The sequence below is a fragment of the Dermacentor silvarum genome, unplaced genomic scaffold (assembly GCF_013339745.2).
Source record: "Dermacentor silvarum isolate Dsil-2018 unplaced genomic scaffold, BIME_Dsil_1.4 Seq240, whole genome shotgun sequence".
NCBI classification, from domain to species: domain Eukaryota; kingdom Metazoa; phylum Arthropoda; class Arachnida; order Ixodida; family Ixodidae; genus Dermacentor; species Dermacentor silvarum.
This window is the reverse complement of record NW_023605915.1, coordinates 30846-46987: the sequence shown is the minus strand read 5'-3', so window position 1 is coordinate 46987 and position 16142 is coordinate 30846. Positions and strand designations below refer to the sequence as shown.

Here is a 16142-nt window from a genome sequence, read left to right as displayed (position 1 = left end):
AACGGGCCCGGGCCGGGCCCGGGCTGCAAAAATCGGCCCGTGCAGTGCTCTATACTCTACCACTGAGCCACGCAAGCGGTTGCTATCAGCCAGCGGAAATGCCCTATAAGGCAAGCGCGCAGGGGCAGACGACCCGAGCCTCCGCCAGTACGGTGGCGCCATCTAGGTAAGGTGCCTGCAAACGCAGCGCGTGCAGGCTCAGACGACGATATGCGATTCAGACGAGGCGCGCAATCAACGCGCTCCCTAGCTGCCGAGCCTCCGCCAGTATGGTGGCGCCATCTAGTTAAGGTGCCTGCAAATGCGGCGTGCCCGACATGTAATTTGCAGCTGTAAGGCTTGAGCGGGCTCAGCAGACTGCTAACAGAGAGCATCACAAGCCGCAGCTCGCAGTCGACGCCGGACGGACAGTTCAGATCGTTCTTGTCAAAACAAGACGAACAGACTGCCGCGAAGACCCTGTTTGCGGGATGCCCAAATTGAAGCTACTCTTGAGCCGCTCCACCAGCTTACGCTGTGACTGTGCTGCGTGTGCCGCCCGTGCAGGCCTGTGACTTTTTTCCCTACACCGCCATTGGTTGGCGCGCCTCACGCTCTCCCCTTGCAACGAGAGTATTGGATGGTGCAACTTACGTCAACCCCCCTCCCCGCTCTTCTTTTCACCCGCACCCTCTCACAGCATTCTAAAAGGATGAAAAAGGGTCACTCTAACCCCTTTTCCCCTGTTGAGCTCTTCTTTTCCTCTCCTCTCCCGTTAGGTCACGTGGCCCCTTTTTAGCAAAGTCCGACAACGACGGCACAGGGTCCGCGTAAACAGCTTCGCTCTAAAACCTTTCAGTGTAGCCAATGTTATTCGTTTTGATAGCGAACAAAGGTGAGCTCCTATAAACGAGGAGAGCGTTTGATTGGGCTGTTCAGACAACGCTGCGGGTCACCGCCCGATGCTTGCGTCCGCGTTTACGTAAATTTGACGGCGGAAGATTGAAATAAAAACAGATTGGAATAGTTTTACTTTATATGGCTCCTGTTTCGCTTCAAGCCTGAAGCTCGATCAACTGGATCGCGGTTCGGCCGCTAGGTGGCAAGCGATAACGCGAGATCGCGGTCTTGGTCGCCTTGTGCAGCTCGATCTTCGAAAAAGTATGCTAAAAAGTATGCTGTTACAAGTAATGCTCTATTTCTTCTCCATTTTCTAAATCGTTCCAAACATCACGCCATTCATTCTGCACAAGCTGTAGGGTGGGATGCCCATCTGGGGATCTCAATGCAAGGGCTAAGCTCTACGCTATGCCCACTGCTGGCAGCCCACAAGTTTTATATGCGTTAGACTCTGCTGCGTACAGAATGCTCGCAGACACACGTTGTATCACAGTGGTGACAGGGCGCAATTGTCCCGCTAAAGTCTCGCAAACTTTTTTTTCTCTATAAAAGTGATGACCGATGTACAAAGTTCGTGCTAAACGAGCAACACCCTTCACGCTTGTACGCGCGTGTCACAGCTCCTAGTTCTTTTCTCCTTTGTATAAATACCTAATAGCATTGCGCTCACCCCCATTTGCACTGAGGATTCTAATATGGCAAATAGTTCACTGTAACCTTCATAGTCCCCACTGACAATTAAATCGTGCGATAAAAAAGAAGTCCTCCGTGAAGCATGCAGGGTTGACATTACATGGATTTCTTCCATCTCATGATCGCTTTATAACATTTCTTAGCGAATGCAATATATTTGTAGGGAAGTCTCAAAATCAGTAAAAATAAAAATAGTGGAAAACAAATACATTGACGTTGGTAAAAACATATCGAACACAGTCTGTCAAATCGTCTTTCTCCAGAGCACGCATAGAAGAGTTATCCTTTTCACTGCACGGTAAAGCACTTGTGTACGTGGGAAAACTAAGAAATCGACCTGCCACCAGCCTTTGCCTTGGCATCACGCTGCTTTCGCTCTTTGCTCCCCGCCCTGGGCGACAGCGAGGCCTTGAGCGCCAACTTGCGTTCCTCCGGGCTCATGGCGTCGGCGGACCGCGTCTCCTCCACCTTCTCGATGAACAGCTCGGGGAGCCACTGGACGGCCATGATGCTGAGCAGGGTCATACCGGTGTAGAAGACGTCGAACACGAATCCCGGCCTCACCGTACGAACCCTGATGAGAAGCACCCCCAGCAGGGACCCCATGCCGCCGGCCAACACGGACAGGCTCACGCCGGTGCCTCGGATGGCGGTGGGGAAGATCTCACCCGCGTAGCACAACACCACGCTCATGGAGCCAGACGCGAGGATCTTCAGCGCCGCGTGCAGGTAGGCAACCACGTCGTCGTAGTTGCCGTACTCGACGAACGCCTTGGCCACGGCCGTGACGGAGGTGGCAGCGAGCAGGGCGGAGAGCGTATCGCGCAGGCCCAGCCTGTTCATGGCCCAGATGATGAGCGAGTAGCAGATGGCGGAGAAGACCACATGCACCGCCTGCCAGTAGAGACCGGACACGCGGTCGGTGAACATGAGGCCGAAGAAGATGCCACTCATCGTGAACCTCGAGAAGAAGGTGGCCGCGGCGCGACGACGCATCTTGGCGACCTCGAGGATGCCGCCGGACAACGGGAGCGCCGGCGCAGGATCGTGGGAGCGCCTGAGCCTCGTCAGCTGGCCGTGCAGCGCTCGGAGGCCGTCCTTGGCCTTGTCATCGTCCACGCCGTTTAGCTTGGCCGCAGCCAGGAGGCAGGCCTCGGCCTCCTGCACCCTCCAGGTAGCGAGGAGCCACACGGGCGACTCGTCCAGCAGGAAGCACCACACCGTGAAGGCGGCCAAGGGCACGATGAAGATGGCGTGCGCGAGCGCCCAGCTCGGCTCGAGCAGCGAGAGGCCGTGCAGGAAAGGTGGCACCAGGGTCAGGGCGACCGCCGAGTGGAGCAGCGTGTACGGCCAGCGCCGCGCGTTGCCCGTCGCCTCGTAGATGAGCATGAAGGTGAGCAGGTACGTGGAGCTGCCGGAAGCCAGCAGCACGATGCGGTTGGTGAGGAAGAAGGCGTAGTTGACGGCCACGCTGCTGCCCACAGCCGAGATGAGCACGATGGAGCCGCACACCCACGTGACTGGCTTGCGGCCCAACCGGTCGGCCGCGAAGCCCGCCGCGGGCGACAGCAGCGCGTAGGCCAACGACGGCAGCCGGGCCGACAGCTCGTAGAGCGCCGCGCGGCCGCACACCAGCTCGAATCGACTCACGATGCTGTCGCGCTGGTCATCGATGTTGTAGTCCCATCTGTGGCACGCTTTTACGGTCCGGTTCTCGGGGCTCGTTCCCTGATGCGCGTTGAGCAAAAAGCACAGAACGGCTTCTGCCTATCACAACCTTTCGACTCTCACTCACGGCCGGTTTACTGATCACTTTGACGTGATTCAAAAGGACAACCACGGAGGCTTTTAAAAGCCTTCCGCTCCCAAGCGAGAGGTGGCCGCGGGTTCCATTCCATGATCGACCTCAGAGTTACCACCCGCAGTGACCGAATGCAAAAACGCCCGTAGACTGGTATTAATTTTGCACAGCCGCAGGTGCTTGTTTCAAAACAGTTTTCCCGTCATTCTAAGTAACTTCTTGAAGGCATACTACGAAGACTTATCTCGAATTGCTTTTTTTGGACCCTTCGCCCGTCTTTCACTGCCGATACAAAGGCGCAGATGCAAAAGGCGCGTGCTCTGACGAAACAGTTCCGGGACTCTTTGGACGTACTTGCTGTCGCGCGAGCGCTTTCGGGCGTTAAAGGTTTACATGCTATGGTGGAGCTCTCGGTCCATACTGTATACCGCTATAAGTAACGCAATGAAACAACAAAGCTACCTAAATAAATTATTATGATCGCAACAAACGTACGCCTTCCCGAGAATCATTAATTTAACTAAGCGAATAGCTTATTAGAAGGGTTCGGTATTCGCTTATACACTGACAATCATCGTCGATGGTTTTGCGCATTTTATTGCGATAGCAATTTTATGGACTCTCCAGGCGCATTTCCGCACCCGTCGTCGTCGTCGCCTACGGCATGTTCGGTATGAAGTCCAAGTGCGATAACATCGTGGCCGCGAGCCGTGTGCTGTGTTGGCGAATGAAAGCGGGCGATGGTGAACCGAGGATGGCGAATCGATCTCGCGCGCGACAGGGAGGAAGCGCGCCAGGTAGGTGAAGATCTAGGACCTTCATTTCAAGGGGGAAAAATGTAGCAGAAACCATCAAAGATGATTGTCAAAATCAACGATAGCTTTCTGTGTAAGATGAAGTCGAGGGTTCGACGGAAGCCCGTCTGGTCGGGATGAAACATGAAGCAATAAAACGAAGGCACCGACCAAAAGAAAAGCTGAAAATTGAAACTAGAAATTTCACTTTTTAGCTTGTCTTTTGGTCAGTGCCTTCGTTTTATTGCTTCATCTTTCTGTGTAATGTGCTGCATTTTCACCATGTCATCTGTGAATCACGAAACCTTATGGGGACCTTAGCAGACACGTGAAGTCGCAACTTCGCTGCCAACCACAATGCTAAATGATACCACGACACAGTATATCTTGTTCATGAAGAATGGTTTGTGTAAGGTGACCAGACATACTGATTTCGGCGGTACACGTCCCGCTTTTACCGCCACAATTCCGCCGTCCCACTGTGTACCTGTCGGACAGTGTTTTGTCCGGCTTTAGCCTATTCGAATCCCGAGTTGTACCGAAATACATGCCCTGTAGTGGTTCCGTGTATATAGGCTGTTTACTTTCTTGGGCTTGGTGGCGACACTTTCAAAACGAGAGAGGCAGCCGGCAAAGTGGAGCATTGCCGGAAGTGAGGCAGCAGCACCTGCGAACTTATAACGGTTCGGAAAGCGAACCCATCGCTTGCCCTCATAGGATACTGGTTAGAATGGTGCTATTGCTGACGAAAGCACGATTCTGATCAATCACGAGTGGGCTAGTGAAATGTTGCTTCTATTTTCCGAACCGTTATAAGACCGCAACCATACTAGAATGCACGCCTACAATCGGCTCATACATTTTTACGATCCACCTGCAGTGGACTTCTCTTTGCGTTGGCTAGCGATCCATAGATTAGCCGAAGTTCACTGACACCAATGTGCTCATGCCCTATTTCTTGTCCCGGATACGCTGTTGAAAGCTCGTGGAATAAATGCTGAAACTCAAGCGCAAATTTACTGAAGAGCTTCGAAAAAAATTCAGAGACTTTCCACTACTGTGAAGATGGAAGCCAGCGAAGCTGTTACTATGTTGGGTCTACTATAGTGAATATTGCTATAGTAAATTTATATATTATCATTATTGACTATATTGAGCGCCTTCGGCATGTTTGTCAAAGAGCAGGGACACCGGCGTCTTGTTTTCGCCCGGCACGATGGCCAAGTAGTGCGTTTGCCGCGCCAAGTCCGCCCCATCGTCATAGACTAGCGTATGAGCCACAGCGTTCATAGCCACGGCACATTGCACGGCGTCTTCAGGATCCTGACGTCAGGATCCTGGAAGATGTGATTAAACAAGCGTCCGTCCCATAGCGAGTCCAAAGAGCCACTGCTGATAACAGCGCTATAGCGCGATCTCCAAGTCACGAGACAAAGGCGCACAACGATTGGTGGGACGTGCCGCCACCGAGCATCGCGTCACTTGTGAAAGAGGCATCGGTGGTAGCGAGAGGTATAACGATGGGCCATTCATCATCCGTTTTGACATCTGTTCTAATGCACAGCTGGCGGGAAACCACCATCCACATGGAGCCAGACCCCTACGCACATGGTGCCGAAATTGTTGATCTACTTCCTGTCTATCTACTTCCGTTGCCGAACACGATCTCCTGGAACCTAGTCTATAACAGCTTCGCTGTAAAAGTTGTCCTTAAAGGGACAGACAACCGCTCATAACATGAATTGAGATAACCCCGCGGATGGAAAGATCGTCTATCGTATTGGCTAGAACGGGCCCTGTTTTTCTCATTAAACGTAGATTTATATTTTTAATTCTTCACTAAAAGTCGTGAAAAATGACCTTTGGCGCCCCATGCGGCAAAAACATGAACCTATTTAAGAGGTCTACCATGTGACCTTCTACCAGTGTGTGCTGTTCCTGGTCTTTTTTATTAATATTGAAATGCAGTAACATTCTTTCTATCATAAGTTTTTTCTAACTTACAATGTGCAGATAAGCCTTCGTTTGTAGCGAGTAGAAAAGTGGCGCTGCCTTCGCCCTCGTTTTCGATGACTTGGCTTGGCTCGTCTATCGACTGAATAACGACGACGGGGCCAGCCAATCATGACGTAGGCGTGTACTTGGGGAAAAAACGCGGTGCAGCTATAAGAAAGGTCTGTACAGCAACGCAAACTTATTGTACCCGTCTATTTACCTTTAAACGTGGCTGGAAAGGTGACAATATAGGTGGTTAACCACAGTTGCACTTCCTCCAGTGAAAGCAGGACGATGGGCGGCTTTCACAATTTTGCGAGGTGGGCTATCGGCATCGCTATCACTTCTCAGCGTTGCTGGAGGAGGGACTCTTTATTTTTTTAGAGGCTGCGCAGATCCAAAAATGCTGCTTACAAAATATCCGCGCACTTTTGGAAGTAACCGCTGCAGGTGTAAACACTGCCGAGGGTGAGCTTTTCGTTGCACCATAAAAAAACTGGGTCCATAAATATCGGTTGTGAGTACCTTTAACATAAAAGGCTTTTCATTAACGGTAAAAGAGGGGGGGGGGGGGGGGGGGCTTCTATAATCCCGTTTGGAGTCCAAGAAACCTGGTCACATTGGGTATGTACAGTGCCGTAACGGTACTGTCTCTGTTGCCTGGTTCTTATTGGGCGAGATCAGCCGACGTTTATCCAAAGTGGCGAAGTAGCTAAAGATAGCTATCGCTTAAAAGAAGAAAAGTTTCAAAATGTCACGTCAATATCCCTTTTAGAACATGCTATATATCTGTATAGCTACACATATAGCGCTAACGGCTGTGTCCTCCTCACCTGTTCGTCCGTGCTGTAAACGGTGCACCGGCTGAAGTTGCCGTCAGGATCGACCGGGATCGACCGGTTCTTCCAGGCGTCGTCGGAGAGATAGGCCAAGTCTACGGGGGGCCGGCACCAGTGGTCCACGGGCCGGGCGATGACGCGGTACGCGAGGACCTCCATTATAATCGCCGTCACGCCCAGAACACCGCACAGGAGAACCCGCCGCTGGTACTGACCGTGCTCTATGACTGCGTAGACGCTCTCCTGGACGGGGAGGCTGCTGGAGCCGCTCGGGCTGCTTACCACTCCCGACGAAAAGGCGGCAGCATCCGATTCGTCCGGTTGAATGGACGCCTTTTTGCTCGAGGCCGCTACCCTGTCAGATGTCTTGGACGCTTCGTTGCGACGCTCCTTGCTCGCTTCCTTGCTCCCTTCCTTGCGAGACGTCCTGCTAGGTACCCTGCTAGGTGCCCTGCTACGGGCCCTACTAGGTGCCTTGCTAGGTTCCAAGCTGGTCATACGTACTGCTTCTTCAGAAGGCTTTGCGAGGTGATTCCAGGTACGAACGCGGTCCCGCTCGTCCCAGCACTCTCGTGGGCGGCTCTTCTTCTTTCATTCGCGATGGCGCGCTCTCACGCGGAAGTTGTAGATGTAGATGTAGAGCCTTGGAGTTACTGGCACATACCCACTCTGGGGGATTGGCCACGAACCGGTTAGTTTTAAATAACAATCCGAAAGGAGATGTATAAAACAATAGTAACATAAATGTGGGAATATATACGCATCTGAGAATAAATAATTAGAATATATCAAATGACTTGAATAGAATAAAGGAATAAATGATAACTAAAAAAAAAGAAGTAGACAGCTAGTCATCAAATTTGTAAAAATATTTCGGAACCCTAAGCCCTCATTTTGTCGTCTAAATCTTTCTGACCCTGTAATGTAATTCTGGATGGCATCGACAACCTTCCCGTCGCTGTGCCCAAGGGTAGAGGCCCCCAATGATAGTAAATTTTGAACATTTAATTCTAATCTAAGAAGGCGGAACAGTGTTTCTAAGGTTCTTTTTCGCAATTCAGAATATCTTTGACAGACAATGAGAAAGTGATCTAATGTTTCATGTTGGTCCACAATAGGAACAGTTAGGTGAGGGAACCAGACCAGCTCTGTGTAGGTAAAAATTTTTAAATGGAATTCTGCAGCGTAGTCTAGTGATTGCGACTTCAAGTGATCGCGTTTGACAGAGTTTGCTATTCCAATAATGCGACAAGTGCTGAAAATCTGACGAGTTTGTTAAAGAAGGGGCGTGAAATTCACGCAGCATCATTTTTATTCGAAATCTAGCCCCTATGATGAAAGCTGAAATCGGTAGGATATGAATTACCGGGCCATTCAGGGACGCTTTCGCCAACGAATCTGCCATTTCGTTTATAAATAGGCCCTTATGCCCTGGTACCCACACCAATCTAATCAAAGCTAAGTGAGGGGGCACTAACGATCTGAAAGCTCGCTAAACCGGGGAATTATCGGAAGCTGTGAGGGAGGAGCACAGAGATAAAGAATCCGTCACGATCACTGTGGAACGTGTTGATGTATTGAGTTTACGGAGGGCTAGAACGACAGCTAAAAATTCCACTAGAAAGATCGGTACGAAGTCTGGGAGGCGAAGAGAGAACGACCAATCAAGAATAGGAGAAAATATTCCAATTCCGCACTTTTCTTCATTTTGAGAAGCGTCAGTGGCAATAACTGTCTCGATCGGAACGTGCAAAAAGTAATCATTTAATATTGAGCTTAGCATGCGGTAAGATAATGCCTTTGCATTTTTAGGAAAATATCATCATACTGAATTTTAATGGAATTGGTGTTGTAAACAACAGGACTCACCTCACGAATTTGTATGTTTAATTGATCTAGGAGAGTTTGAATAAAAATAATTTGTGGTGTGTGGAATCGCGGCCAGTACAAGCCGAAAAACTAGTCCGGCTGGGAGATGAAAACTGTTTGTGAACGCCTTATAGGGAATTCATATAGTCTTAAATATGACTGCACAGCTAAGAATCGAAACCTCATAACAAGTGATGGCATCCTAGCTTCCAGATGTAAAACTTCATTTGCTACAAATTTAGGTAGCCCTAAACATTGTCGCAAGGCCTGCCTCTCCAGAAGAACAAGGGGGCGAAGTTTATATGCAGGAGCTCCAGAGTAGAGTACGCATCCAAATTCCAATACCGGTCGAACATACATGCGGTATATTGTTAAAAGCATTGCTCTTCGCATTCCTGATCGACTATTGCTCAGCCTACGCAGCAAGCCAACCACACGAACACCTTTTGTTGCAATATAGTCAATGTGTGCCTTCCAAGACAGTGAACCGTCATATATCACGCCAAGATACTTGACTGTCTCTACTTGTGGGATAATATTTAGATGATAAGAGAGTGAAATATATATGGGGTCCTTTAATGGAAACGCTAGCACTGAGCATTTGTTAACGTTGAGACAGAGATGCATCACATCAAGCCATCTTTCTATAGCAGACAAGTATGTCTGTAATACTTGATAAAGTTTTTGGATGTCATTTGCCGATGAAAAAAACGCTATGTCATCAGCGTACACATAAGTATGTACATAATCATGACATGGGATGGAACTCATTAGAATATTAAATAAGACTGGAGAAAGTACTGCCCCTTGGGGAACGCCTCTTGACTGCGCGTACCTAGCCGAAGAAATGCCGCTTTGGAAGCAATAAAATTCTCTGTTCCTTAAAAATTCTGAAATCCATACTTGAAGCTTTTTTGAAAGGTTAATCTTCTGAAGCTGATTGATCAATATCACATGTTCAACACTGTCATATGCTTTTGAGATATCTAGAGTAACTAATGCCGCATACTGTCTTTGGCGCCGTGCCAACTGAATACGGCTTTCAAGGTCAATATGGGCCTGCCATATAGAGCACTGTGATCTGAAACCAATTTGTTTCGGACTCAGAATCGATCGCTCATTAAGAAAATTTACGACACGAATATTGATAACTCTTTCAATCAATTTTACTAAATTTGAAATATAAGGCCAATCGCGCGGAAGTTGATGAAGAATATGGCGATGAATACTCAATTATGGGCACAAACCCACTGCGGGGGATAGGCCACGAACCGGGTGGTAATATGATTGAAAATTAAAATAAGTTAGTTAATGAATAAACAAGTAATGAAAAAAGGAAAATAAATGAATAATTGAAGATGAGAAATGAACGGATAATAAAATGAATAAAGTAGTCTATACTAAGACTTGCCTAGATAGGAATGGTAATATGAATTTAATAATAAAATAAATACTACGAAGGATAGACGTAAAGTTCTGTAAGTTAAATTTTGAATAATTAAAATAATATTTTTATAACTGTGAACTTGTGTTTTTACTTTTTCAATTTTCTAAATTTTAATTTATTGTAGGAGAAATAAATCAATCATGGAAAATGGGAAAATAATAATGAGGCAATCTATCTGTGTCACAGAGAAAATTATAAATGGCTCGGCAAACGTTCCTGTGGCTATATCCTAATACCGTTGCTCCAAGTGAGAGTATACCAGAACTGTATAAAAGCAGTCCTAGATTTCGAAGTGGAATTTCCAAACGTCGTTTTCGGTGATTGGAAAACCGCCGACAGGATAATAAAAAGTGATCGATGGATTCGGGTTCATTGCAGAGGTAGCATAAAGGGTACGCCGCCAGACCACATCTGTGCAATTAAAGTATAGGGTTGTGGAATACCGCAACGCAGCCTTGTAAATTATACTTAGAATTGCCGGTTAAGACATGATGATGATGATGATGATGATGATGATGATGATGATGATGATGATTGGTGGGGTTTTATGGCGCTAGGGCCACGGAAGGCCAAAGAGCGCCAGACAATGGTATGATGTATTCCATGAAGGGGTTAATGTCAAGTGGTATATGCAAGGCGGCTGTAAAGGGTCCTAAAAGCATTCGCTCTAAAATGCGTAAAATATACGTTTAAATAAAATTATGACAGTGATATATGAGGTGTACGGTGACATGTTGGGCGAAAATAAAAGATGTGCTGCGAAGAGGTGATATTCTTTGAATGTTCTGTTATTCATCTCTAAACATACGCTACTGTGTGCACTGTTTCTTTTTCTTTCTTTTTTCTCCTTCTCTAGATGGTGCTGTACTTTGCTGGTTTGTCTTCCGCTATTGCGAATTTCAGGGTCTAACCGATGTGGCATTTACTGATGTATTCTTATGATATGATATGTGCAATGTTCGCACGCTAACATTGCACACTGTTTCGCGCACTGTCTGCTAGCGCTATGCCGTGCTGCTGCGCATATAACTGCAGCAAGAAGCGTATGATGGTTATGCAGTTTTTACGATACCGCAAGGAAAGCGTGATGGCTTGCGCAAGAAGCAGTGGCGGCACAACATTGGCCGAAAGAATTTTGTTCAGACAAAGAACAGTGTTCTTCGCGAGGTAAGGCGCCTTTTTTATTGCTCGTATCAAAGCATCCCCTAATGCTGCGTTTTTTTTTTCAATTCTTCCGGCCTGCTCATTAACGTTTTTGCTGTGGCAATTTGTACGTTGCATAAAATGGGGTTCTCCTCAGAATGCTGAATATTCTGCTGGGACTCCATCACCTCGCACGTCGTCAACTGTTATTCAATTGGAAATGCAGTACTATGGATTCTGCTTTCCACTGAAAAAATATACCCGAAGATACAGCCTCTCGATCGCACTTTTCGTAATTGTTAAGATCCGTTGCCTGTTTTACTGAAAATCGAAATAGCAGCTTGTAGAGGAGCTATTTACAGCTTACTTAGATGTGTGTGTCAGTCACTTAAATACAATGAATACAGGTCCTAAAAAAATTTGTGGCAAATATACCCGTGGCATTGCAGGTGATGAGCGCTAGCTAGTCCACATTTTAAGGCGAGACCCTTAGTTGGATATGTTTCAAGGAGAGCGTTTGGGGTACAGAAAGTAACGTGACCTAATGAAGGCCAGAAGCGAGCCAAATCATGTCCAGTCATGTGTAATAGATTATTCATGTAAATTCATGACTGATTAATGATTGGATTAAGGAGTATTACGTTGGATTAGGGTGATTTAGGTTGGATCAAGATGTATTAAGGAGGATTGGGGTGGATTAACGTCGATTAATCTGCATGAAGGAGGATTAAGATGGATTAGGGTGGATTAAGGTCGATTAAAGTGTATTAAGGGGAATTAGGGTGGATTAACGTCGATTAAGGTGTATTAAGGAGGATTATAGTGCACTGAGGTTGATTAAGGTCTATTAAGGTGTATTAAAGAGGATTAGAGTGGATTAAGATCGAATAAGGTGCGTGAAGGTGGATTAGAGTGGACTGAGGTGAATTACAGTAGGTTTTACAAGACGCCTTCGCGTCTCTTAGGCGATAGCTATAAGGACACCTGGGGCGGTATTCTGTAAGAGTCCACCTAGTAGACTGTCCATTTCGGCTGTCGCTGATTGGCTGCTGCTTCACGTGCAGGAATGAGACTCGCTGGCACCTTCCTGCACGTCAAGCAGCAGCCAATGGTGACAGCTGAAGTGGACTCTTACAGAATAGCCCCTCTGGTAATATTCTTCAGTTCTTGAATTTGCTTTGAACTGGGCTCCCATGCACGCGTGAGTGGATGACGATTATTATTTGGTTTTCTCACGGATACAGGTAATGTGCAGGAGGTGTTCGCATGATCGCGCACCCATGCTGTTGATATCGACTTCTAGGCGGAGGCCGGGAATCTTCGCTTTAATAGCGAACGCGTTAAAATCACCTTTCTTCGGTTTTGTTCTGTGCACGCGTTCTGTGGGCAAACCTTTGCCATCCATCTAACACGAGCCGATGTCATTGTATCAATGCGCTTTGATTACGAAGGTTGAGCGATAAATAATGATTGTGGTTATGATGGTAGCAATGCAGGGAATATTATGTAGGCAATAATGTTTAGCACTGCCGCGTATTAGCCACTTGTACTTGTATAAATTAAGGACGTTTTATTCATCCTGTCTGAGTGATTAACTCTTCGATAAATGTTCTAGCTACATTTCACTGAAGACCAGTTTGAGCCGCGCATATTACAAGAACTTGGAAAAACAAAGCTAAAGCCCAACGCAGTTCCGACAATTTTCTCCCACCGACCTGTCGTGAAGCACAGGAAGCCCCCTCGACAGCGGCATGAACCTCGAACTGACAGTAGTAAGTGATTGCTGCTGCTTGCTCCTTGTCCCGTCTCTAATAATTTCAGCAATAATGATCTCGGTCGCTTAACGACGCAGCCAACGACACTATGATCCTTTATGCAGAGCCTGTCGCCAACGCATGCTTGCCCGCAATCTACAATGCGTCGGCAATAGGGCCCCCCGCTTCTCCAAGTGAACCCTGCTGTAAGCTATAATATCTCTTTTCATACAATAATTTAGTGTGCGGCTGTTCACTCAGTTTTTTTTTTTTTCACTCAGTATTTTTTAAAGCTTCATTGACACCGACGCCTAAAGAATAATCTGTAAATACCGGCCTTTCCTCAGCTTCTGTTATTGTGGGCGATGAGTGGTTCCCGGCTCCGCTTCATCGCACTGAAATTGCGCAACCGTCCTATTCAGTGCAGAAACCACAGCGCAAAAGCTACTTTGACATTGAGACAAACACATGGACGGAGAGAGAAAGAGAATAAACTTTAATCAAAAGAGCACGCGAGCGTAGGCAGCTCCTCCACTCTGCAGTGGGTGGTCCCCTCAGTCCAGGAGTCCAGCGGCCTTAGCTGCCCTTCTCGCTCGGTTGACCACGTTGAGCTGGTCCGTCGAGTCGGAGCTGGACAGCGCTGCCTCCCATTTCCGTGGGGTGGGGTGTGTTATGGGTGTGAGCTGTGGTGTGTTTGCGCAAGCCCATACCATGTGGTAAAGCGTTGCACATTGATCGCAGTGTGGACATTTATACGAATACAGCGCAGGGTGTATGGCGTGGTAAAGACTCAAATGTGGGTATGTGTTTGTTTGGAGTTTTCGCCATATTACGGCTTCCTCTCGCGTCAGAGTATTATGCGGTGGGGGCAGTGTTCCTCGTGAAAGGCGATAGTGTTGTAGGATGTGCGTGTAGGTTAATGGTATAGGCTTTGGTTGGAACTGCTCGGCAAGGTCATCTCGCGGCTCCCGGTGTGCATGCGCTCGGGCGTAGGCATGTGCCTGCCGATTGCCGCGTAAAGACTCATGTCCCGGAGTCCACACGATTTGTATGTATTAGAGCACTGCACGGGCTCGGGCTTACCCGAAAGCCCGGGCCCAGCCCGGCCCGTGGGCCGGGCCGGGCCGGGTATAGCAGTGTTTTCACGGGCTCGGGCCGGGCTCGGGCACGGCGTGTGCTTTTTGACCCGGGCCCGGGACGGGCTCGGGTTTTTTAACGCGGACCCGGGCCGGGCTCGGGCTTTCTGCAAGTTATTCTCGGGCTTCTCAACTCTGAAAAACATGTATTTTTCGGTCTCGTGCCGGGTTCGAGCCGGTTTCGAGCCGGGCTCGGGCCGGGCTCGGGCTTAAAGTAAAGGGGTGGCGGGCCGGGCCGGGCGGGTAACGTAGATTATTTCCGGGCCCGGGCCGGGCCCGGGTCTCGCCATAAAAGTTTTTATCGGGCTCGGGCGGGCCGCCCAATGTAAAAACGGGCCCGGGCCGGGCCCGGGCCGCAAAAATCGGCCCGTGCAGTGCTCTAGTATGTATGGTGGCAGCTGGTGCGCTCCATTCAGAATGGGTTGTGCTGCCCTCGAAATTTTGGCCCTGGAATAATTTCTGCCTGCCGTCTGAGAGTCCGTCAGAACTATGACGCCACCCCAGTGCGGTCTCGTCGTGATGGCTAACGCTATCGCTAGTTCGTCTGCCTCCGCAGCGCTCACTCTGGAAACAGACGATGCATTTATTTCGGTCCCGTGATTGTCGACTACGCTGGTGACGAATGCGGTGCTTCTTGCGGTGCTGGCCGCATCTACGTACAAGACATTGGGGTGGTTTCCATACTTTCTCGCGAGCGCCTGCGCTCGGGCTTGTCTCCGTCCGATGTGGAAGTTTGGGTGCATGCATAGTGTCCTGTTACGGACGATGTACTCGCCAGTAATTCATTATAAGAAGGCACGCTGCGGTGCACATGCGCGCACATGCAAGAAAAAACTCCCAAACACAGAGCGATGTGCCACAAGCAATACTAGATCAGATGCACAAAGTAAAGCAGCGTATCATGTGGCATAAAAAGATATCTGGTGTATAGAACTCGCCTCAAAGCTCCTTTTACATCAGTGTGTATCATTCATGCGGCTTTAAGATGAAACCAACCTCCTCATAAACGTTGCCTTCAGCATTCTCCTTGCTGTTATCACAGTGGCGGACCGACGGGGGGAGGAGGGCTCGGGTGTTGTAACCATGAGGCACGCGTCCAGCCCCACCAGTCCAACGTGTACCTTCAGTGCTTTGTTCACATTGTCATTACAATTTCGGAGGTGGCTTCAGGTTGAATTTTCCTTATTAACAAAATCATGGAATTTATTCATTCACTCTTAAATTACTTGGAGTAAAACGCTGAAGAAAGAAACATCGCCATCATCCTTGGTGTCATTATATTATTATAATTATTATGCATTTTATTTGCTGTTGGATTACTCTTGCGGAAATTGCATATTATGCAAATTGCTTGCTCCCCCTTCCCCCATCCACAAAAAGCTCCCCCCCCCCCCCTCGACAGAGATCCTGGGTGCTCTACTGCGTTATCACCATTTTTCAAAATATTCTACGCCACTGGGGCGCGCAACTGGCTCTAAATCATGCGCCTCCATCGAATTCTGCGGCCCGTCCGCGGGAGCCAAGGCGGAATGGCGTTCCGTGCGCAGCGCGCGCAGCCGGCGGGCGAGAAGAATCGACGAGGAAAGCGCGGCGGGGAGGAGAGTGTCGCTACTTTCAAAGTATCAAAGGGGTTTTAAAACATACATGACGCGTCTCTATAGTAGCAGTACTGCGTGCCGCTACATTGCTCATCGCTAAAGTGTTCTAGAACACTTTATCATAGCGTTAGCATCTAGATTCGTCGTGAGATGGATTTTGTCGGAATTTTGTATTATTTCTCAGTAGGGGGGGG

The 16142-nt window shown here is 48.4% G+C and overlaps 1 protein-coding gene across 1 annotated transcript; it reads right to left on the bottom strand.

Moving 5' to 3' along the window:
- Positions 1-1668: 1668 nt before the first annotated feature.
- LOC119434780 (organic cation transporter protein) lies at positions 1669-7499 on the bottom strand. The gene is made up of 2 exons (XM_037701855.2): positions 6996-7499; positions 1669-3300 (listed from the first exon to the last, which is right to left on the bottom strand). The coding sequence occupies exons 1-2, from the start codon at positions 7497-7499 to the stop codon at positions 1897-1899; spliced, it is 1908 nt and encodes a 635-aa protein (XP_037557783.2). The 3' UTR covers positions 1669-1896.
- Positions 7500-16142: the final 8643 nt, after the last annotated feature.

Excerpts from the sequence above, each read along its gene's own strand:
- LOC119434780 (XM_037701855.2), bottom strand. The coding sequence starts at position 7,499 with ATGACCAGCTTGGAACCTAGCAAGGCACCTAGTAGGGCCCGTAGCAGG. Across the intron at positions 3,301-6,995 it reads TTTACAGCACGGACGAACAG|GGAACGAGCCCCGAGAACCG; the intron begins GTGAGGAGGACA and ends AACGCGCATCAG.